Source organism: Aplidium turbinatum, chromosome 10 (assembly GCF_918807975.1).
Source record: "Aplidium turbinatum chromosome 10, kaAplTurb1.1, whole genome shotgun sequence".
NCBI lineage: Eukaryota > Metazoa > Chordata > Ascidiacea > Aplousobranchia > Polyclinidae > Aplidium > Aplidium turbinatum.
The window spans coordinates 18,388,473-18,413,102 of NC_137481.1; the positions used below are offsets into that span (position 1 = coordinate 18,388,473).

The following is a 24,630-nucleotide window of genomic DNA, read 5'->3' on the forward strand; positions in this document are numbered from 1 at the left end:
TTCTTCGACCTTTGAGTCATTGATAAAACTTGATGAGATCTCATCATCATTTGAAGAAATTTCGTCCAACAGATAATTATTTTTCAATTTTTTATAACGACCACCATTGTGCATCATGCTACTATGATACCTGTATTGGTGATAAAATAAAACATTTTAAATCTAGCATTCACAATATTAACTCAAAAGCATGCACTATTGAAGGGTCTTATTGTTTCTATGTTGACTGTCATAGTTGCTAGGTCTTGGTGCACCTATTTCATCATCTGAACACTTTGTACCTCGATTCCACAAAGATCAAGACAAAAATAGAATAGAGTTGCTGATCGAAGTTGCCGCAAACATTTCAAAATTTCTGTCAATCTTTTTAGAGGACGAAATAGGTTGCATCCTTATTGAGGGTTAGGGTTAAAAATGTTTCTATTTTGAACCCAGGGTTGGGAATTAGGTTAGGGTTAGAAATGTTTCTATTTCTAACCCTAAATAAGGATTCAACCTATTGGTTAGGGTTATGGTTAGGATTAGAAATTTCTATTTCTAACCCTTAATAAGGATTCAACCTATTGGCTAGGGTTAAGGTTAGGATTAGAAATTTCTATTTCTAACCCTAACCCTTAATAAGGATTCAACCTATTTCGTCCCCTAATCCGGGAGACGAAGTGTTTAGGGGACGAAGTAGGTATCATGCATGTTATAACAACCACGTTTTGTCCCTTCTACCTTTTTCTGGACCTTTGCTATGTTTGGCATATATTGTTTTTCGTTGTGATGGTCAGAAATAAAAACAAACTAAACTAGCATTGCAGTTATCTGAAACATCACTATGCTACACAACCAAGAATCACTCTTTTAATTAGTCACATGTATATTTTTGCCACTAACCTATAATATCAATCAATCAAGTTTATTTTCGGCATAGCTCCACATTCATTTTCAAAGTTACACATCAGGAGATATAACAAATAGCTTTTTTTTATATGGAAACTACACCATGGAGGCACCGAAAAAACCACGCGGTTATCTAAGTCAAGGTGCCCCCACATGGGATGTTTTACTGGATACAATATATAATTGGATTAATAGTACAGAAAAAACAAACAAACACAAAGAAAAACAACAACAAAAAAAAAGGAAAAAAAAAAAAAGTTATCAACAACAGTAGCCTAAAGCAACAATATAATCACAAAATGACACTTAAATGGGTCAGTAACTAGTAGCCTAGGACAGTTTATCAATGCCAATAATGTAAATAATGCCAAAATCAGCTTTAGTAATTTGAAATGAGTTGTTTTTTATATTCCTTTTTGAAAGAAGAAAACGCCTACCCTAAAGCCTTTAGCCATCCTGATCGCCTGCAAAAAATAATGAAAGCTTTGCCTTTGAATGGAATAATGTTGCTGAAAACTGAAACCTTTCACCGAACAGTACGTAACACTTGCAAGTTGCAAACCTTGACTTGCATAGAAATAGCAGCGTTGCCAGTTGAGACAACAATGTTTGAAAAATGGTGTTGCCAAATGAACACTAACGATTTTTAAAACAACGTTTTTTACAGTTGTGTTCATTTATTTTCTCAGATTTTTCTGCGCGGCGCCGATGTTTAAAAAACTACAGGGAATTAATCAGCAAACCCACACTCGTTTCGGCTCCGTATGGTAGCTAACGACGTTTTACGTTTGCAGAGATACTCAGCATACCACCTCTATACTTCAAACTCCCAGTCCTGATTAAGCTGAAAGTTCTAAGCAAAGATTCAATCAATGAATTACTAGAAAGGATTAGCCGAGTCACTGAGCATACACCATTGTTTGGTTGAGGTATGAAATGTACGGTAACGGTAGTAGTCCGCAAAGTAGTAATTAATTCATTGATAACTAAAAGTGTTGAGTTGAGCAGTAGTGACCAAACTTTTTGAGATAGGGCCAGGTCATGCTATATTGGAGTGGCTTTGATTTTTATTTCTCTGTATGCAACAGTTGGCATGTTCGATTGTCACAGGCGAAGAGTTGTAAAGGAAAGCTCATTATTTTGTCCATACCAAAGTCTCATGTCCTTCATCTTCCAAAAACGGCTATTTTCAAAAAGTTTTATTGAAAATAAGAACAGGAAACAGCAAATTATATACTTAAACACTGCACACAGTGTTAACTTTTGATAGGATTATTATTTGGTTTATGTGTCACTTCTTTCCACTGATCGATGGGTGGAACTGGTCTGCTGGATGTAGTTTGGTCACATCTAGTTTAGATTGATGTAGTTGTAGGGATGTTCACTGTTCAGACTTCTGTACCTTTACTGTCAGTCATTTGTTTTTAGCCTAATAAAAAGAATATCCTTTCAGTTGTCAAGATACAGTACATCTTCAGGCTTAGGGAACGTTCAAATATTACGTAACGCCTTCGAGGGGGAGGGGGGGGTTTATGCAAAGCGTTACGTTAGCGTCACATCGGGGAGGGGAGGGGGTTCAAGCAAAACGTTACGTAACGCTTTCGAGTACGGAATGGAAGTTTTTTGTGATGAATTCGTAGTGAAAAAGCGTTACATGTTGGAGGGGGGGATTGAAAAAAGCGTTACGTTGGCGTTACATGGGGGAGGGGGGGGTCAAAAATTCGGAAAACAGGCGTTACATAATATTTGAACGTTCCCTTATTGATCAGAAATCTTGCAAAAGTTGCCCAACAATATTTGGGCCATATAAAATTTAATTTTTTGAAAATTATCCTAGATCAGGAATGTCACTTAGGAAAGCGTGTTTCTTGATATGCAAGTAAACTAACAAAAGCCAATTTGTTCTCACAAAACATTTCCAACTTCATGTGACTATGGGTGGAGCAAATCTGGAGTTTTTTCGTGTAAGTGAATTAAATGAGCATAATTATGTCTATATTATATATTTGTAGAAAGGTTGCATATGTTTGATTTGAGCTTGAAAAGTTTGCTATTTACTAAGTTGATTTTCAGATAGTTTGCAATTAACTTTTGCCCTACACTATCAAATTTTATCTTTTTATAAGTAAAACTAAGTAGGCCTAGTATACATTACGGTAGTTTCTATTTGCTGTCATAAATTTGTCTCAAACATATCATAAAAAACAGCATGTTTTGTCATCACATTTCATAAAAGCAACTGCTGCATTTTGACTGTTGAGCTACCGGTACTCCAAAGCACACTTGGTTTTCACTACTGTACTGTGCTTTGATAAGTTTTTGTCATGTCTATCTTATGCTAAGCACCAGGTAAATTGGCATTCTTGTTTAAAACATGTACAATTCCAAAGAATATCCAGTAACCTAGTTTACATATTTCAAAAGTAATGTAAAATATAAACATCTGCTGCCATAACTAAATTGGTAATGGCATGCCAATAGAAAAGAAATACTACCACAGCACCACTATTTCTGCTTACCATTTTCTCTCTTCTATATTATATATCTTTTTCTATTAAGACTATTTAAAAAAAAAACTGTTTCTGCAGTCAACCTATTTCAATTGTAATTTAATTCATATTTGCATCTTTCACCAAAAATGTTTCACATGTTTTGTTACTTTTGAGAAAAAAAAGAATACAGAGGCCATACTGCAAAAATTAAGCTCATGTTTTGAATATTCTATTATTGTCATCTTCAGTGCTATAAATGATATCAATTTCATGTTTGTCATTTTAATATCCGCTTATATTTCACCTGTTTTTTAGTCATAAATATGACTGAAAGAGCACCTTCACCTGTTTTTATGTATAAGCTTAGTTGTTATATTCTGTGTTTAACTAAAAGCATAGAAACATGAAAACATTTAGCATCAACTATCATAGGCTCTGTGGTAATTTGTAAGGTGTTTGTATGCATTTGAGTTAAAAGCGCATATCAATTCCACAAGTTTTCTTAATGACACTGTCATAAATAGATATTAAAAAAAATTTAATCACGGTTTACACCCTATTCCAGATGTGCCTATATGTCACTTTTCCAATGTTGATGTTCTACATTGCAAACACGCCATCAATTTTTCAGAAAGCACGACTTCCAATTCAAGATCAAGTTGTTGAGACTTCAATTAATGTATGTGCAATTTTTATTGAAAAACAAAGAATAGTTTCCTTTCTTGTATTTAATTTATACTTTGAAAATAGTTGTATGTCATTTTTTCCAGCCTTTTGCTTAAACCAGTTACTGTTTTAACATATGCAAACAATCTACTCAATCATCCTATGCATAATCATACCTTTTTTGACTGCTTCTATATTTATTTTTGCTTGGATTTTCCTGTTTAATAGATTCCCACATTCAGTTAGACCAATTCGGTATGGTTTTGATCTGGATGGGTGTTATTAGCAGTATCTACACCTAATTTTAGATTGCCCTCATAATTATGCACTGTATGCACTGCATAAAAAGTCCTTGTTTTTCTTTAGTATAATGGTATTGTTTCTGTTTACAGAAAGAACAGTTTGAAGCAAATCTGAAGTTATTAAAAGAATTGAAAGCTGTCAAGTCAGATAAATCTGAATAAGCACTGAACTTCATTTTATGCATCGAGTTTCTTGTAGCGTGACTATGTGTGAAAATATTACAAAGATCTATTCAGATCCCATTGAATTGCTAATCAAACTAAACAAACTGTGGGAAACGAAGAACATGAGAGAAGTGGACAGCTTACTTTCTAATTTTTTAAAGAACGCAAAATGCCAACCTGCCATATCAGCTTGCTTGGAGCTAATACAACACTCAAGGAATAAAAAGAAACCAAATTCTCTTGGAAATCACATCATGGATCATTTTGAAATTTTTCTGGCAACCAATGATATTTCAAGGGGGTCTGTTTCCGAGGAACTAAAAAAAGATGCGCTTGAAGTTGCCATAACCTGTCATCAAAAGTTAGCTTCAAAATTGATTAAATGCTTTTCAATTGATGTGCCTTCATTAGAGTTAATTCAAGAACGCATAAAAGAGATGTTTACCTTGAAAGGAAACTTAAATGAAGCGATTTCTCTCACGACAGCATTACATATGCAAGATGCTTTCAGCATTTTTGACATGGCTGTCCCGGCATATCTTCAGAACAAAATAAATTTGCTTGAGTCGTACATGCAAGGAAGTGAAATGGTCGTCATGGAGATGTTGAAACTAGTAGACAGTTGGCTTGTTGATTTTGACATTGCAACGTTTTGTGCTGATCATGGCATTCGCAATGTTAAAGGAGATGCTTTGCGCCCTCAGTTTCATGATAAATCTCTTGGAAGGTGGCTGAAGATGTTTGACAAGGAAAGTTCTGCACTTGAGCTTTGCCCTAATCTATGCAAGAGGCGGGCAGTTGGAGCTTTGAAGTATCTTCTGTATCGACACTATGTAGAGAAATCTGCTACTCTTGAAAATACCTTGGACCTTCTTAAGAAAACAGTTGGTGACAATGAAGCTTTACAAGAAGAACTTCTTTATCTGCTCAGAAACTCTTACTGTGACTACAAAACTTTGGATATTGTGGAAGGTTGGTTCCAAACAACTTCACCTTTACCTGCTGGTACAGCTCAAGATGAAGAAGATTGGGGAGAAATTGCTGATAGCGACGCCAAAACAACTCCTCTTCCTTGTTCTAAAACAAAGGAAAATATGACTTCACATTCTCCACTCATGAGACAAGCTCTTTCCAATGATGTTGCCAGTTTAAAAGTCCAGGAAACTTTTCATTCTTTGAAGTTGTCTGATAACTGTATAACAATCGTCGATGATTACAAGTCATTAAATTACTGTAGTAAAGTGCTTTGTGAAAATATTTCCAAAGTAGGTGTTGATGCCGAGTGGTGCATTTCAACTGGGAAGTTCCATCAGAAACAAAATGTTGCTCTTCTTCAACTTGCCACCACTCGACGCATATTTCTCTTGGATTTATATGTATTGGGACAAAGCAATTTTATACAGCTCATGTCGAAATTTTTGATAAAGCTTTTTGGGTCAAATAGTATCATGAAAATCGGGTTTGGCTTGGGAGAGGATTTGAAAAAGCTTTCTCTTACTGTGCCTGGTCTGGAAAGACTTCCGCAGACATCCTGTCGAATCATTGATCTTCATACACTTTCAACTAAATTGAAGAGAGTGTGTCCACAAGCAGTAAATCCAAACTCAGAAACTTACCCGTCCTCTGTCACCGGTAAAGACCTTACGGGGCTTAGCAAACTTGCCATGCAAACACTGGGTTTTCCTTTGGACAAAAGTGAACAAATATCCGATTGGGAAAGGCGTCCTCTGCGCCCTGCTCAAATAAAATACGCAGCTCTTGATTCTTACTGTCTGTTGGAAATTTATGAAGTTCTGTCTTCAAGAATTTTACAAGCCGGATTAACAACAACTCTGGAAGATATTCTTCACAACAAGAAACAGAAGAATACTCCTCAGTGCTCTTCTGGACTGGGCAGAGGAGCTTTGCTGAAAAAGTATGCCTCTGTTGCCGAGAAAGCTAAAGAAGCACCTCCCCTCCCTGCTGATAAATTCCGGGTTGTCTGTGATAACATGCTTCAAGGTCTGGGTCGACGTCTAAGAGGATGTGGGATTGACACTTGCATCTTGTCCAACCTGGAAGATCATGATGTGGCTGGAAAGATTGCCCAAAAAGATGATCGCATCATTTTAACATCCGGGGCTCCGTATCAAACTCTTTCCTCACAAGTTGCAGTTGGTCGCTGTTTTGATGTGCCCAACGATGCGAGAGTAAACCAGCAGGTTGCTGCTGTGATTGAACATTTCAATGTGAAACTCAGCATCTCAGATATTTTTAGTCGGTGCCAACTCTGCAACAGCGGGAAATACTTTGTCGTGTCCCCAGATGACATGTTTAAGTTAATACAGCAAAAAATTGCTTCTCCTGAAACTAAACCTACTTCACCCATCCCTTGGGAGCAGTTCAGGAGTTCGGAGCCTTCACAAAAAACAGATTTCTCAGTCGTATTGGAAGAAGATCTTTATTCTGATGATGACGATCCATACGTGTACGACGATTGTGATGCCCACAGTGCTAGAGATCATGAAAATGCTCACGAAGCATCTCCCAAGCCTTGCATTGTAGAACCAGAAGTTCAAAGTGTTGAAAAGGCGATTTTTGCTTCTGATCCTGTAGTCCCGGATCGAAAATTGTTTACCAGACCATCCTATCTAATCAAATCGTCGTCATTGTCGAACTCATCAAAGTTAGATTTTAAAAACATTGCTATAGTGACAGAGCAACCAGACACTGGCCAGATAATATCAATTCCCATCCTATCCAAGCAAGTCCCCACTGGAGTTTGTAAACAAGTGACAGAATTTTACTGCTGCATTGGATGCGGAAAGGTCTACTGGGAAGGCGCACATTTTGGAAACGCCATAAAAAATTACAGTGATATCATTTCTTCTTAACACAGTAAAAGGTGCATAAAATGTTCATTTTGCTGAAAGGTTGCATTTGTTTTGCTTGAAACTCAAGCATTTAGTTTTTTTGTACAACTTTATTGAAACTTGAAATTGGTGGTCACTGGTCAGACACCCAGTTTTGCAACAAAAAAGCACCAAATCATTCAATGATAATCAACTTTTTGTGTACTTGGTCAGCGCACTTAGGACAGCTCTCCTTTCAGCAGCAACTTGTGAATGGAATAATTTATCGACACCCGATCACAAGAAGATTGCTCTGTTGGTCTCGGTGACGGCCTCCGTCAGTAATTTACTTTGATGTATCTGCAATTTACATTCATGTACATTGTACATTCTACAAAGATGCGAAACTACCAGGATTAAATTTCCAAATAGGCTTTCAACTCAGAGGATAATGATGATTCCCACCATCCAATCACGTGCTTCCATAACTTTGCGTATATTTAGCCCCGCCCCGATAGCTCAATTGGTTAGCGCGTCACTTCTGGAACGAAGAAACTTCAAGATCAAGCGGCGCTGGTTCGACTCTCGGGGTGTGCGCTTGAGCAACGCACGTTAAGGACTGCTCTCCATTCAGCGGCATCTAATGGATGGAATAGTTCCCCGGCAACAAGACTTCAACAATCGGAAAATTCACTAGCTGTCAATCTCGGTGACCGGGCCTGCGTCAGTGATTCAAAGCCTCTACAAGTATGCGAAACTGCCAGGATTAAGCTCTGCAAGAAGCTTTCCCAGTCCGAGGATAAAGATTCAATCAATCAACCACTTGAGGCACACACGTGTCTCATTTTGCATGATCTTGCTTGCTTATGCGTTTCCCTCATGTTTTATAGTTTTTCTCTTTGCATGAACTTTCAGCAGTGGAGGTTGCACCCCCGTTTGTGCTTTTACACTTGTTTCATTGATCGCATAGGATTTTGATCTAAGAATCTAAAATGTTTTCTGGTGTTTGTGTTGATCATTCGAATTGCTCTCATCTGATTAAACGTTTTCCCAGTTACTTTTTCTTATGAGAAGTTTTGCTACTTTTTCGTTTATTAAGATCTGAACTTTTTTTTTATCGAATTCAGCAATGAAAATTTCATTTCTACATAAAATTATTTGGAGGTGTTTTTGAATCATAGGCTTCATTGACCTCTCAATCTTCGATTACACCATCAGCATATTCAAGTCAGATGAGTAGAGATTTGCAACGATCAGTGTTACAATTACAACTTGTACATTTTACACTTCGTCTATTTTTGACAATAAGATCGGTGTTCAATGCTCTGTCAACGATTAGCATTTCATGAACAGATATTTGAAAGAGTGATTCCAAAACTTTCTGGTCATGTTTGTCGTGTTTTAATGAAATATTTTCAAAAGTTTGTGTTAAAGGTCATTAACATATTTTTCAATCGCTTCTGAATTTGGTAATTTGTCTGGTGGTGTTTGTCCTGTGGAAACAGGCTAGGTCTGTATTGAGGGGTTTAAAACAGTTTTGTGTCATCGCAAAATTCCTTCATGCTTTTACTTCAAGTTAAGTTTCATACCGGGACGAGTTTCATAGTAGCCTAAATAATTTCTTGAAGCATAGAAATCCTGCAATGAGTGAGAGTGCAAGGTTAGCTGCAGAAACGTTTTTTTTTTTTTTTTTTACAACAACATTGTTTTTGTTTTATTATCTTTATCCTGCATTTGCGGGAAAGCGGACTTGAGCGCTATGCATCGGTGTACGCCTTCCGACGTACACCTGACCCACGCTGCAGCCGACGGCAATGTCTGTTTCCGGTTTACTCTACTTATGACTTAAATTTGGTACTACCCATTACTCGAAATCGAGCCCAAGTCTCGAAATCGAGAAGCGGCCCAAATGTTAAATTACGATACAACATTTTCGAAGCTCGTTTATGTGAGATCTGCAGAAGCCATCGAACCGTTTAAGTTAATTCTTAAATGTCACTTCATTCAAGCAAAATGTCAAATGCTTTGACTTAACGTAGAAATGTTAACTTCAAATTTTCGATTGAAATAGGTAGGCCTAGGCTATTTTGTTTTTAGCGGAATGGCATAATTTAACAAAAAACTTATTGTTCAAAACCCTTTGATATATTATGCAAATAAATGTAAGAAAAATTTCCATCGTTAATGCATGCCATCATCAAAACACTTTGCCCGATCATCGTCGCTTTCCAAGAACTCAGTTTTAAAAAAAAATGAGACGAAGAAACATATTTAGCGCGAATAGAAAAAGCAGGATTAGCTGGTTGCAGTCTAGTTTTAATCCGGTGACGTTACCGAGGGTGGCCGGATTCACCTCCATGTGGTTTCCAAATTTTCTTGGGTCTTAGTTCCTACGACCATTCACTCGCAACTCCTGCACTCTCCTCAAAACATGCCCATACCACCTCCTCCATTTGCCTTAGCCAACTTCAATGGTCTAGCTATGTTCCAAGAGTTATGGGCAACAGACGAGTCAAAATGGAAGCCACTTTAACAAGTCGAAATTCTGCCACTGCGAATGACTACAATGCAACCGCCAACCAATCATAACATGTTATAAGAGGCTACCGTCCAATTGTGACCCTTCTAGCACTCATCCAGAGAATTAATGCTTGTTTTGGACTTTATTTGGTAATTACAGAAGAAAAAGAGCAATAGCAGTGGTGGGAATCGAACCCGCGTCAATGAAATGACTACTTTCTAGCCCTAACCCCTATGGGAACGTTCAAATATTACGTAACGCTTTTTTTCCGAATTTTTGACCCCCCCCCCTCCCCCATGTAACGCCAACGTAACGCTTTTTTCAATCCCCCCCTCCCCCATGTAACGCTTTTTCACTACGAATTCAGCACAAAAAACTACCATTTCGTACTCGAAAGCGTTACGTAACGTTTTGCTTGAACCCCCTCCCCCCCGATGTGACGCTAACGTAACGCTTTGCATAAACCCCCCCTCGAAGGCGTTACGTAATATTTGAACGTTCCCTAAGCCAACCAGCTGACAAAAAAACCATCTCTTAATTTGCTTTCTATTAGCCTATCTTCTTTTCGCCATTTTTTACGTCACTTAAACCGTAGCTTATGATTGGTTGGCGGTTTCATTCTAGTCAAGTTTAGAGGCAGAATTTCGACTTGTTAAAGTGGCTACCAGTCAAAATGATCACGAAGTGGACAATAAATACTTGTGGAAACAAATAGAAGTTGGGAGAGTGATGATGAAAGAATATGGGTTGCCTATCAACTAGATATGAGCAGTAAAATATAGAATGCTGTAAAGCATAATGTGAACATAATCTGTGAGGCAGGTCGCTTGTCAGGATTTGCCTGGTGCTGTTCGTGAAACTTTTTCTCTCATCAAGAACAGACCATAAGTTTTTAGTTGACAAATAAGTATTTTCTAATTGCGCACGTCCCCTCATTGTCATCATCGAATGTTATTTTTAATCAAACATCAATGTGCTGTTGGATCTTTCTGTGTGTGCCACAAACAGCATAATTAATTTTGCCTGAATCTTGTCGTTCTTCAGTCCTGTGCGCAGATTAAAATTCCATTCTTGGCTTTCTTACAGCATCCCTCATAAAATGTTTTAAGTTCGTCTTATCGAATTTATGGGGCATATAGGCCTACTAGTCACTGTATTTTGTGCGGAGATGCGTGAAGAGTGAATTCATGCTGAAAACTTCTTTCTCCTAATTCCTAGACTAGATATTGTAGATAATAATGCCGGCAAACTTTCTTAATGCCGCAAGAAAATCTGCACCACATTTAAAAATTTTGTTAAGCAACGCCAGTTTACCAAGAGCAATCCACGAATAGGCTATTGCACTTGACGTTACGACGCAGTCAACTTAACGCAGTAAAATCTCAATTTGAAATGTTAGCTGACAACTGAGAGAATTTTGAGAAAATAACTGAATCAGCCAGAGTAAAATTGTAACGTTTACTCACCAAAAAAAAAACAACTGTAGGCATACACGTTGAAAAGCGCGTTTATACGACTTTAAAAGTTCCTCCCTTCCAAACGTTATTTCAAGCTGATAAGGTCTCAGACGAGCACCAGAAAAAAATTTGATTAATTTGCTTTTATTGAAACCCAACATGTTCTCAGAAAATATCGGAATTAACAAAGCAAATCTTGCCAAATATCTTGCGAGGTGGACAAGTACCCAAACAACAAATCAACCGTTTTTTCACATTGACTCAACGTAAAAGCAGTTGATTTGATGTCTGGGTATCTGACAGCAGATCAGCCTGAAGGCTGGTTTGCTTGCTGGGATCGATTAAAAGTCAGCATTGTACCAGGTAAAAATAACTTTCTGAAACGTCAACCCAACATTGTTCAACATTAGATATACGAACAGAAAAAGCATTTGTTGGACCTCTCGCAGGTTTGCGTGATCATTGCAGCACGGACAGACACAAAAGGGAAACAGGCACTTGTCACCGGATAACAAAAATTGCTTTTTCACGTTATTTTAACGTTTGGTGACGGTAAAAAACACGCAAAATAACAACTAAGGTCAATTGGTTCATACAGGACACGAAGACAAAGCATAATAGCGACCATCAAAACTGCAGTCAACACAAAAGACGCACATTCGAAAAGACAAACACGGATGTTTCGATTGATCGGAGATTGACACATTACATCAACATGGACAGTCGCTGTTGCAGTGCCGCGCATGTTTCCATCTAGTTGCATTTAATGAATAGATCATAAAAAAATAGTAACTACTGCTAAACAGCAAAGCAGTTGTGAGACAGTTGTTATCAATAGAGCTTTATTGAACTTCGGTTCAAAACTAAAGGCACAGAGCGCTGATACACCATGCAATGCTTGCTTAAAAATCTTTGCACACATCACAAGTGACCAAGAAGAGATAACACAGTGTACAATTTGTTCCCACGATCTAGCAATAAAGCCCCGGACAGCAAAATCCGTCGTTTTTGCATTGCAGACGTCTGGAGACGTTGAATCAATGTAAAAACGACGGATTTTGTTGTCTGGGTCGGAAGTCGATTATTTCTTACGTAAGTTGCCAGCTTGAATCAAAATGGGAAAGAAGTTCTCATGACGTTCTTAACCGAAGTGACAGTATGTTTCGTGCTGGTTTAAGTCTTACGACGGATAGTTTACGTCAAAATAATGATACAACGTTAACACACCAGCGTTTGTATACTTTCCACAACAGGGCGATACAAAACGATGACAATGTTACTGTGGCCCCTTGCCCAACAAGAACCTTACCAGTCAGCAAAACCTTTTTTGAAAGGTTGGAGAGACTTGGTAATGGTATTCACAAGACTCCGGGATGATCGCTCCTTAAGCGAAGTCTGTCCAGATGTGACATGGGACCTTTCAAGATTGAGCAGAAAATAGGAACAGCAAAAAAACTAACTGAACAAATGTCAACAAGGCAACACAGCAACGAATAAACAAAATGGCCGATGAAAATCCAAAAAGCGAATGCACTGGACGTGTTTACATGAAGCGGGTAATGATCGTCGTCAGCACAGTGACGAGGAGAACCTCAATTTCAGGTCCAATTACGTTCAAGACTTGGATGTCCTCGGTCAAAAAAAGATTCCGGGGATGGGGAAAGGAAAATTTTTGTAAGCCGAGGAAGGTTGTTAGCACATGCGACAGAAAGATTTAAAAAAAAAAAACAAGTGCAAGAAAAATAGCAATTCATAAATCGTACTCTAATTTCGAACGCACTTTTCTGGATAATTGATAACCAACGTGTTCAAATTTTGCTTTTTTTTGCATGGTTCTACGCCGTGCAGTGTACTGATGATGCAAAAACATACAAAAATTTGACAACTTGGTGCGAATTCTGGTTATACACAGTGACTGCAGTGCTGGTAAACAGTTGTCAAGTTTTGCACAAACACAAAAGCAATGTGTTGCTGCAAATGTTTTCCATCGATTTTAACCAACCAACAGGAAAAATACAACTTTACCAGCTGAATAAACCAGTTTCCAGCACCGCACAGGCTTATAGCCGAAGGTTGATGGCGAAACGAAATACACCTTGACGGAAAAAACCGAGCAAACGTTTTACAAAAAATCTTTACAAAAAACGGGATGTTTCAAGAAGTTTAACGGATAGTAGCACCTTAACCGGTGTTGTCGTTTGTAGAAACGTCCCTGAATTCCCGCTGCCAAGGCAGCAAAATCCGCCATTTTTACATTGATTCAATGTCTGTAGACGTTAAATCAATGTAAAAATGAAGGATTTTGCTGTTTCGGTGGTTACCAAACACCTCGGCAACAAGTGTTGCGTAAATTTCAATTAAGTGTTGAACTATGATAAAAAGGTATATCGAAAACAATCCATTTCGATGTGACTAACATAGTGTAACCAATGCAGGAAGTATACCGGAAAATACTGGTTTTATCTTGTTTAACCGGGTCAATACATCAGACGGTTATGCCGGTGCAAAACAAGAAACCTCGATAGCAAATCCAAAAAGTAGCAGCGTTCAAATATACAAAATGGCTCAATGGTCTGCACAATTCGTGCAAATGAAACAAGAATATCAATCCAATCCGATTCTCGGTAAATGTATGTACAATTTTAAAGCAAGTCTAAATCTGACCGGAAAATCTACCCTTCTTTACATTGATCTAATGTTTACGTTGGACCAATACAAAAGGACTGATTTTGCTTGGTAAGACAGACCACAGCGGGTATAAAATTCTATTTCGAGACAATATTTTGTGAAAAATCCGATTGAAAGAAAAGTTTACAAACTACGGCGAGAGGCAAACTGACAAATTTTGTACAATTTGAAAGAAAAACTGACGTCGCTTCAAAGCTAGGAAATCAGCTTTTTTACATTCCGCTTTAGAAATATCTACAGTTTTATGTACATGAAAAATAAACCGAACTCACACATAACCTAAATCCTTTTACATTAAAGCATTAATTAAATGCTTTCATAAAATTAACTGATACATGCCGCAAATACTTCTTGAAACGTGGAAGTATTGTTTGGAAAACGAAGTTAAAACGTGTTCAAAATAGAAAAAAATGATTTGCAAGTTTTGGCCATTAGAGAAAGGATAGTAGTAGAGCAAGTAATATGGTGTCGAGAATAAGCCAGACATATTGCAAGCATTTGTAACTGCTCTACGAGCTCTGGAGTCCAAATCCAAGCGTGGCTTTAGCAGCTCCGTGAACACCGGTAACCAATCTGGCCATAGTCCCGCATGTCGAAGGGGAGCTTTGCGCTTGACTGCAAGTTTCAGAGTTATTGGCTTTGATTTTCACACCCAAAATATCAGGGTCAATGGCCCCGACTACGTTCGTTCTGCGTTGCGCCAAGGCCGACTTTTCAGGCGTCGCAAGTCTCATGTTCGTGAGACCCTGTAAAAAGACCACCATTAATTTAGGCATTAGTGGCGAAGGATAACCAGGCAAGAGCTTGAGCTCTATGAAACTGTAAACAATAACAAAGCTCTACTTTTCAGGGTGAGCCGGAAGATAAATATTTAATATTAAAGATAAATATAATATCTAACGCGATAAATATTCTAAGCCTCGTTACAATCTTGCATTTTAGCCATTCAATCATGCGTTGCAGTGTTTGATTGGAATAATCTTTATTCTTGGACTGAGGAAGCTTTTTTGATCTTAATCCTGGCAGTTTCGCATACTAGTAGAGGCTTTGAACTATAGACGCACGTCCACTCACCGAGATTGACAGAATGCCGTTTAAGATTGTTGCTGGAAGTGTTGTCTGTAACTTATTGGCGAGAAAAAGTGTTTTTATAGCTCGAAAACCTTAAACTGCTTTATAACTTCACTACTCCTATATAGCCGATAAAAACTACAATGCTTTGAAATTTAGAAATATGACCCATGTAGGGTGGCGGATAAACTAAAAACGGATGTAGTCTCTCGAACCTAAAATCCTAATAGAAACCTGCCTTAACGATTGTGTTGTCGTTGCAAGCTAGATTGCGGTTGTACGCGATTGCGTTTGCGGCAAATTGCGTCAGATCGTGCGTGGAAGAATCACGACGGCACAAAAGGTGGGGAGCCGACAACGCAGATTCGCAAGAGGTCTGAAAAGATAAACGTGAAATAAACTTTGTTTCTTTTTAATTACAAAATAACACACGTCAGGAAAACGAATATTTGAAAACTACATTGACTTCTCATGTCAACTTACTCGCTGAACCCATGGATGAGCCAGAACTTGGTGAGCATTGTACCGAAGTGACCTGTCGCGCACTAGCAAGTGGGAAATGAGATCTTTGGCGTCGTTTGACACACCGCCCCACTGTTCCTCGGGAAAGCTGTACTCACCACTTTTAATGCTGCAAAAATAAAGTACCAGTCACACTCATTGCTTGCAATTAAAAACAAACAAGACGTCAAACGCAAATAATCGCTTACTTTGTTACTCCCACAAACCTCAACAACATTCAACACGAAACTCAATTTGAAGGAAAAACTGCAAGTTGTTGAAAAAGTAAACATGTTTACCTCGCAAAGAGCATGTCCTGACATGCTTGGCAGGCCTCGCCGTTGTCCCAGCCGCAATCTTTGCCACAAGCACCAACAAATGGTGGAAGGCCGGATAGCATGATGTAACTGAAACAGAAGCTACTCTGTAAGAATTTGGGTCTGTTCCGTTGGCGCAGTAGAATAATCGACAAACGTTTTTGTAGTCAACGTACAAACGGAAAAATCGCCGAGCTTTGACAGAACATAAATAACTTTTCATGCGATGAATGCTGCTCAAATGTTATTACTGCGACTTCCCTATTTATCTCTTTGTTTATACTTTAGGCTCCAGCAAACAGATAACTTACGTTATGACGCCAAGGCTCCAAATGTCGCATCGCTTATCATAGGAAAGAGATTCCTCAAAAACGAAGGTATCGACCACTTCAGGGGCCATGTACTCAGCACTACCGACAGGAGATGAAAGTTCAGGGGTTTTAGTCGGTTCTAAAAAGCTACGGCAGCCAGACGCCAAATCAAAATCACAGATCTTCACAGGAGAGACCTGGAGACAAACGAACGTCAATTTTCTATAATAAGACAGCAAAAAATGAACTATCTCAACCCAGTCGTTGCGTCACAATGTAAACATGGCAACTTCTGCTGACCGAGTTGGAACTTTAAATAGAAAGAGCACTCAAAACGCAAACAACTATAGCGTGATCACTGATCAGTGTATCATCTTCAAATAATCGAAAAAGCTAGTGAGCACACGTACCTTTTCGGCAGTTTCACATAATATATTTGCTGGCTTAAGGTCACGATGAGCAATGCCTTTGTCGTGTAAAAAAGCCAGAGCAGTCGCTATATCTTTAACCACGCGCGCGGCTTCGCATTCGTTGAAGTGTTCGCTTTGTTCAATTCGATGCAACAGTGTTCCTGAATAATAGAACATGACAAAATAAATTGGCTGTTGTAAAATGAAATGTAAAATGCCACGACAGCAGTCGCAAAGACTTTAACATTCTTTCTGTAGTCACCATTCCGATCAGCAAATCAGCTCCTTTCGCATTGATGATCAATATAAAAATTGGGACTCGTAAAACTACAGGTTTGAAAACTCATTCAAAAACTTTGTCATAATAAAACGGAATTTTGTGGCTGGGTTACTCTTTTGTCCAATCAATCAAGAAGATAAAAGATGTTTTCTCAACGAAACTATAATGAGCCTTCTAGACGTTTCCTCCGTATCATATTCCGCTGTGTTTACAGCAGTTAGCATGACGCAATGAGGAGCTGATTTGAGACTAAAATAAGCGAGAGAACGAAGCTGTAAACAAGTCAGTGCGATTCACATCAGCGCACAGCAATGGTGCAATATTGGGCCACGTATCGATAAACGAGAAGTAAAAAGAAAAAAGCGAAAGAAAATGCGAATCCTCGCAATGTTTCGAGAATGTTGCAACAGCTCAAAACTTACATCAAAAGCCAAAAATATCAAGTCATCACGATGAACATGAAATTTACACCGATACCTGCAATGTCCATTTTGTTGATTTTAATAACATGATCTGATAAGTTTGTCTTTGTTTGAAGACCTGATAAAGGACACCAAAGCCAATGACCAAGTCCCTTGAATATTGCACCATTTAAAAATTCGATCGCATTCCATTTGGTCTGCTATGCTAATTTTGTTAACACGCATGTTTGATCATAAAACAGGAAAATAGGATATTTGATCAATATCAACAAGGCAAATCAAAGAATTTCACAATTTGTAATACAAGAATCGGATTTTTTTTAAAGTGTGTTTTGGAAGAAACAAAAATGCGAGCATGAAGACCAAGCGCATTATGCTTTGAAATATTACATCACACTGGAAACAGGAAAGAAGAAAGGTCTTCGCAACAACTGAAAATATTGCTCAACTGCTGGCAGGCAAACTGATGCAACCGCTCGTCAGCTTGCGCCGTCGAACGTTCTCGAAATCAGTCTCGCTGAGAAGGCTTTTAATTCAGCTATGATTACGCGCACGTACCAAAATTAAACTTGAAATTTCATCTGAAACCGCAGTTTTTCGTTCGAAATTTTACTTTAAAACAATCATCATGATACAAAGTAAATTTGAACGAAAAACAATTTGAAATAAGTAGCCTTCAAAAAGCTTCAAGCTAATAAAGCAACTACATGCAAAATTGCAAATTAATGCCACTACAACTATTTCGGACAATAAAGTTTAAAATAAAAAAAATCACAAAAACCATGACAAACTAAACATACCGTATACGTATTTTTTCAAACTATAGCAACAGCTGTATTAAAACATGATAAAAAGTTTAAACCAAAACATTTTCTCTTTTTCGATGTAAGAGGACTCAGCGTTGAGTGGGCAGGCTGACAACTCTTCGCGGTCGAGCTGAAGTTTAATTTTAAACCTTTTTCTGCTAAACAGTTTCACTAACAAAGGATAACTACCACTTTTTATCAAGTACTTAGAAATTAAGTTGAATACTGTGCATTCTAGAACAAAGAGTGACTTCTAACATATCAGCTGTTGCCAGCCTTTCGGTAACCAAGCCAATAAAGCAGTCCTTTTTACATCGATTCATTACATTTAAAGGGGACTGATTTGTGAGTAGTCTAAGACAAAACCCTGCATGGAGAGGAACTCCACCAAACATAACAAACCACAAAAACAAGTGATTTACCTCCATACATCTTTTCAAAAACGAGGTAAAACTTTTCGTTGTCTTCAAAATATTCAATTAATTGAAGGATGTTAGAACGACCAGCACACTGATGCAAAAGTTCAACTTCCTTGAACACCTTCATGCGACTATGGCCGGCAATATGCTTCTCGATTACCTGAAAGAAGAAAGCTTGTAAGATTTTAAAGTCGATGACAGTACTAATTATTATACTTGACAAAACGGCAATCTTACCGATGTAGATATTTGAAAAATATAGAAAGAACTTTAAACCTATTAGAGTACTTAGTAAAGTGTACAATAAACCACTTAGTATCACTTACTTTCACAGCATACTCCTTGTTGGTATATTTATTGACACAAGTCCACACAGTGGCATAAGCACCTTCACCAAGCAGCTCTCCATTAATGTAATACAAATCATCAAAGGTACCATTACAAAAGCTATCAGCAGCTCTAGTACGCCTCTTCTTTCGCCTTCGTTGTCTTGCAGCTTGAGCTGCAACCTTCAAAAACACAACATAAAATTACTAATAAGCAAAGCAATCTTGCATCATAAGAAAGTAAAAGTTTGTCAGGTACATATTCAGGCAAGTTAGTCATAGTGCATTCATACGGCAAACATACATACCTGCATACGTTTGTTTTGATTAATTTGAATGGGATCACTAATAGTGGATGTTGATGATACAACTGAGGCTTCTGCAAAATTAATAATAAAAAATTATCAAACCAAACTAGAGTATACGGTATATATATCCTGTGAAAATTACCATGTTTGAATAGAAACTGCAACAAAATCAACCATGTACAAATATAATACCTGTTGCTGAAACTGGTGGTTTTAACTTTGCTGTGATTATCATTTCACTTGAATTGTCCTTCATTGGGCAGTCATCGCTGCTCAATTCACTTGGGCTTGTTGGTTGAGAAGATGAATTGCTTCCGACTTGGATTTTCATGTTGTTTTAGAGGTATCGGTGAAACAATATTAAAGTTGTGATAAAACTCGCAACTAAGATGGTATGATTGATTTTTCTTTGAAGAAGTAGTCCCAGGCAGGAATAACCAGGACAGTATCTTGTTATTCGTCTCTTGTATGAATGCTGATGCACTCAAGTGTTCTTTGTTATTCAACCAAATTCTTCACATATACAAATTCGTATTATGAGGTAGGTATTGCACTGTTGAAAAAATAAATACAAATTACTGCACACTATTAAAGTACATGATTAAAAATGCAACACAATGCACCTTGTTCGTCTTTGCTCAGCCATTTTAAACTAAAGCATATATTGTAAGCTAATTACTTGTTATCTGACTTTCAACAGACACTGAACATAGAATTCATGACATTGCCACAAACTGTATGCACCTAAAAAGTTGAACTCAAAGTACACAACATAAAACTTTGTTACGTAATTGTTTTAAATAATAGTGATTCATAGCTTTCAAGCTACCATACTCAAGACTCCTCAGTCCTCATATTGTGCTGCAACTTTTTCTAAAATGTAATTTAGCTTTTGAATTAGTGAAGTTAATACCATAAAGCAGTTAATACCACAAAGATATGAAGCCACACAATCATCATTTCATCTATTTGATACCATCTATGGTGATAACTGATTCAAATATTCACAATAATCACAGCATTCTAGTGGGAGCTGAAGAATATGAGAGAAATATTCCTTATCCACAACATAGTTACATACAATATTATACAAATCACCAAAGACAGCATAGGCTTTAAAACTCATGAGTGATATAAATTCAACTAACCTTTCCACAGTGAATGTTTTCTGTGACCCTATGAAAGATAGGAAAATTCAATTATCGATTAATTTATTTGCCGGCTTCGCTTTCTTGTGAACTTAGCTCTCCTCTTTTTGCAAGATTTCAATTCTTCTTGATGTTTCTTCACCCTTTCGCAGACAAATCTTCCAACACAAAGGCACACAACCTTCTATCAAACCAGCTTCTGTTGTCTATTCTTTTAGTCTGGCACAACAAGTCGAATTTAACAGAAGTGCTTGGAAAAAAGACTGACTCAAGCGCAGCCTTTTTCTCTTTAAAAAAAAACTCAAACGAGAATGGTATCTTTATTATCTTAACGCTCACTGGCTGAGTTTCTCACTAAAATCATCCGATACAGACAAAAGAGCATTGTTTAGTTTCTCTTACGAATGCTCTCTCTTTTTCAATTTGAAAACAAATTCTCTTTCTCTATAGGGTCCTTTAAAAAAGTTCGTGTTCTTTTCCACGTATCTGACGTCAGACATGCACACGTTACAGATATGATGCTTCTACTTCAAGTTATATTTTTGAAAATGCCATTCGAGAAAATGGCTGTTTGATATTGCAGTCAAGACAGTAGGTCTCTTGCAAAGCCATTGTAAATCAAAAAAACTATTACAGAAAAAAGTATATTAAAGTCATAAAACATTTATCCCGAACAACACCTCAAACTATTCAACAATTTACGGAGATTTAACAGTTAAGTACATGGACTTGTCGTTGTAGAGAAAATGCAAGTTTTCTCTTTAATTTCACGCATAGCACCAGTAGGAAACACAAGCTATCCACCGCAACCAAATCAAGAGAACTTCAAATTAACAGCTAATAGTTTAAATTTTAGTACAACGTTTGAAATAACAAAATCTTAGCTAAAAAGATTCATTCAAACTCTTCAAGCAAACAACCTTTACAAGTGCAGTTATCTAGACAAATCGCATTCGTACAGCAGGTCTAACTTCCTGCCACTAAGGTTGCTGACATAACCGCTCCATATCAAATCAACCGTGTCCTACACTGACAAATCTCAGATATATTCTGCATTTAATGGGAAGAGTAAACTATTACAGCGCACGACGCATACCTTCTGAGTTAACCGTGAATCAATTTTTTAGACAGCGTCCCTTGAAAGCTTGCGATGCCCACAAATCATCGCAAGTGTGCGTTCAGCAACTGTATACGTCAAACAGTACATTTACAATGAAACACAGCGAAAAAACAAATACATACGTTGCAAAGCGCATGACGAAATACATTTGTAATAGGCGAAATGTATACGTAATCGTTAAAGCGCGTGTGACTTAAGCCAACGATTATGAATAACGCAATCATGGTCAATGCGTAACAAAACGCATTTTAGTGGAATCCGTTGAAATAACACATCATACGCACGTACAATTAAACTACCACTTATGCATCAGAACATGGCCAACTTCATCTAAATCTCATTAAACTATGACTTAAGGCGTGTTGTTCCAGTTACAGGAAATGCCAAAATATCCCGGAAATGAAATTCTTGAAAGCAATTTCCGCAGCCAGTGTTGTCTATAAAATAGCCCGGGTGAAGATGAGGCAGACCACAACTTGTGAACCATGACGAATTCTAATTTTACTGTCCATTGATTAATGGACATCATACAGAACTGAATACGTGATGTCTACCTCATGTGTCTACAAGTAATTTATCGCGCGTCAACTAATGTGAATGCCCATGACAAATAAGGAAGACTTGCACATGAGGTATGAAAACAAAGGTGAAAATTATTTTCTTTATTAAATTATCACTTTATGTGACACTTTTTCCAGGTGTCAAGTTTTGCACAATGGACGCTGTGATTTAGAACTGAAAATGGTTAGAAGTGTGAAAGGTGAGAGAACTTATTGTGTTTTCATTGTGACAAAATGCCAGGCACGGCTTTTTTCTGTTGTTTTTGCACCTATATCCCAAAATTGTGACTCGAAGTCACCACTGCTTTCAAACCATACAACAAAAAAGCAAGCTCCAAAGTAAATCAATGGGCCATCTTGTCGCCATTAGAATTGCCACTTACGAAATTTCAAAAACCTTACACGCGCTTGCAAGAGTTTGTGACACTGCATATAATTATAGTTAATATTAACATCACAAATACAATTTCCACTTTTGCAAATTTTACAAGCCAGTGCCTCATAGAAAGTTGTCTCCTGGTCTTCAAACAAATAACTCCATATAAGCATAAAAGACTATTTGTTAGCAAATGTCAACCCAACAACCATAAAATAGATTAATTGCCAGAACCAGAAAGAAAGTTTAATTGTTGTTTATTGGTCTTTATAGTCTGTTTAGGGTTAGCTTATGTTGCTTTGATGTGTACTGCAGCAGCAGAAATTGCTGACTTGGGTTTTTCAAGCTTTCCTTGGACTTGCACGTTTCCCATCCAGCAAAATTGGCCCAGTTTGCGATAAACTTCTCATTACCAAACTAAACCGCTTATCAGAGGAGTCCTTTCAATAAACAAATCACTTAAAGTTCCTGTGATGGTATATAACATCGAATTAATGAAAAATACTGGTTGGTTTAACTAAACAGCAACCATGCCCAGATACGAAATCTGCATTATCCAACCCAATCGCCTTATCAATCAATAACAATGCAGGGGATTGTTTTGAACAAGTTTGAAAAATGCTTATTTCAACCAGCAAGACCTATCTTTTTGCGACGTTGCAACGTACCAAGACAGATATGAAAAATTCTTTTTTCGTCGCTTTAACGTTTCCAAACAGTGATTAATGACAAGTTTATGTTAGCTGAATATTCTTCTGTAGTGTTTATCATGGCTGCAAGTAATTGAGAGGTCAGGCAGCCAATGATTAGAAAGTTTTCAAAATCTGCTATGCACAGTAGGACAGTGGAAGCAGTCAACGCACGGTGAGTAACTAACAAGCAACTCCATGGCTGATAAAAGCCCCGTTGTTATGAGATAATGGCGTGATGGCACTTTAATTTCGATGCATCGAAACTAACAACAGTTCCATTATAAATGACTAAACAACACGAGCTTCAGCAGTGTATTTCCAAGCGCAATGGCTTTATAAGTCAGCAAACATCACCAGATTTGTGTTAGTGTAACGTTGTTTCAACATTAACTTTCGCAGAACAAAAGGTTCTAATCGCAACATCCAAATGTCGACTGCGTCGGCATTGATTGCTGCGAGGAATAACGGTTTGGTTTTTGCACAAGTACGTTTGTTGCTGTCGCTTTAGTTGCGTTTGATTACCCAAACAACAAAATCCGTTATTTTTACATTACTTCAACGTATGCAGACGCTAAATTAATGTAAAAATGACGAGTTCTGCTGTCTGGGTATAATATAGTGTAATGCCTATGAAATCACTCGAAAGCCACAAGCAACAATGACAAAAATTTAACGGGTGCAACCCACCCTGAATAACAACAGAAGCACTGTGGTCCACAATCTACATGTGTGATATTTCGATTCGCAAATGCTACCTTGACTGGCCTACAACCACAGAAGTGACAGAACAAGAACGACTCTTCGCACACAGTCACAGGAACGTTGAAAGCCTCTTTGAAAACCGATAATGTGAAGTACAGAAAACAAAGTTGTGTGACTGGGTAGTTGATGTGAACTTGTCAATGTATTGATGCAAACTATACAAAGCCGAGGTTTTCATAAAGCTTCTTCTTTCGTACGAGAGGTTGTTTTTTTGGACTACATTTCATAAAGCTGCTACTGTATAACACATGAATACTAACTTTTACATGATTTGCTTAGTTAATTATGACCCCTCAATAAAAAGTAATTTTCTTTATCTTTGCCACTTTCGATACTCAAGGCTGAAACAGTCGATCAGAAGGTAAGCGAAAAATTGCACAATCTGCGATGAGATATATCAAGAAGACAACATTGCAACATCAACATGTAACAAGTCGATGAACGACGACTGTTCTACAGGTAGATGAAAGCAAAATCTTTTCTGGTCGATCCATCCTTGCTGCCGCAGAAACGCAATCACAGTTTGAGATAGCCATGTTTTTAGCACACTGGTAAGATCATCCTTCAAACATTGAGGCTGTATGAAAGATACGATCACAAACGAGGCATCAACTGTTATTTGCACCCTGCCTCTAGGTACAACTTTATCACACCCAGAAAACGATGCCGCAGTTGGATGACAACAGTCATTCCTTGAACAAAATTAATTCAACACCTAAAGTTTTCAAAATCATCGGAAACGCAGTCCTATTAAATGTGGACTCACGGTAAAAATTGCAAAAACCCGTCGT

At 37.7% G+C, this 24,630-nt stretch overlaps 2 protein-coding genes across 2 annotated transcripts; one reads left to right on the forward strand and one right to left on the reverse strand.

Annotated features, from left to right (window-relative positions):
- Positions 1 to 2,724: 2,724 nt before the first annotated feature.
- LOC145778748 (exonuclease mut-7 homolog) lies at positions 2,725 to 8,810 on the forward strand. Its single transcript, XM_082590315.1, has 3 exons — positions 2,725 to 2,852; positions 3,946 to 4,059; positions 4,439 to 8,810. The coding sequence occupies exon 3, from the start codon at positions 4,528 to 4,530 to the stop codon at positions 7,384 to 7,386; it is 2,859 nt and encodes a 952-aa protein (XP_082446441.1). The 5' UTR covers positions 2,725 to 2,852; positions 3,946 to 4,059; positions 4,439 to 4,527; the 3' UTR covers positions 7,387 to 8,810.
- A 2,556-nt stretch (positions 8,811 to 11,366) lies between these two features.
- On the reverse strand, positions 11,367 to 21,774 carry LOC145778170 (MAP kinase-interacting serine/threonine-protein kinase 1-like). The gene is made up of 11 exons (XM_082589602.1): positions 20,330 to 21,774; positions 19,374 to 19,734; positions 19,182 to 19,252; positions 18,874 to 19,056; positions 18,551 to 18,707; positions 16,621 to 16,781; positions 16,211 to 16,407; positions 15,882 to 15,989; positions 15,565 to 15,712; positions 15,320 to 15,457; positions 11,367 to 14,756 (listed from the first exon to the last, which is right to left on the reverse strand). The coding sequence occupies exons 2-11, from the start codon at positions 19,510 to 19,512 to the stop codon at positions 14,520 to 14,522; spliced, it is 1,539 nt and encodes a 512-aa protein (XP_082445728.1). The 5' UTR covers positions 19,513 to 19,734; positions 20,330 to 21,774; the 3' UTR covers positions 11,367 to 14,519.
- Between the last annotated feature and the right edge of the window lie 2,856 nt (positions 21,775 to 24,630).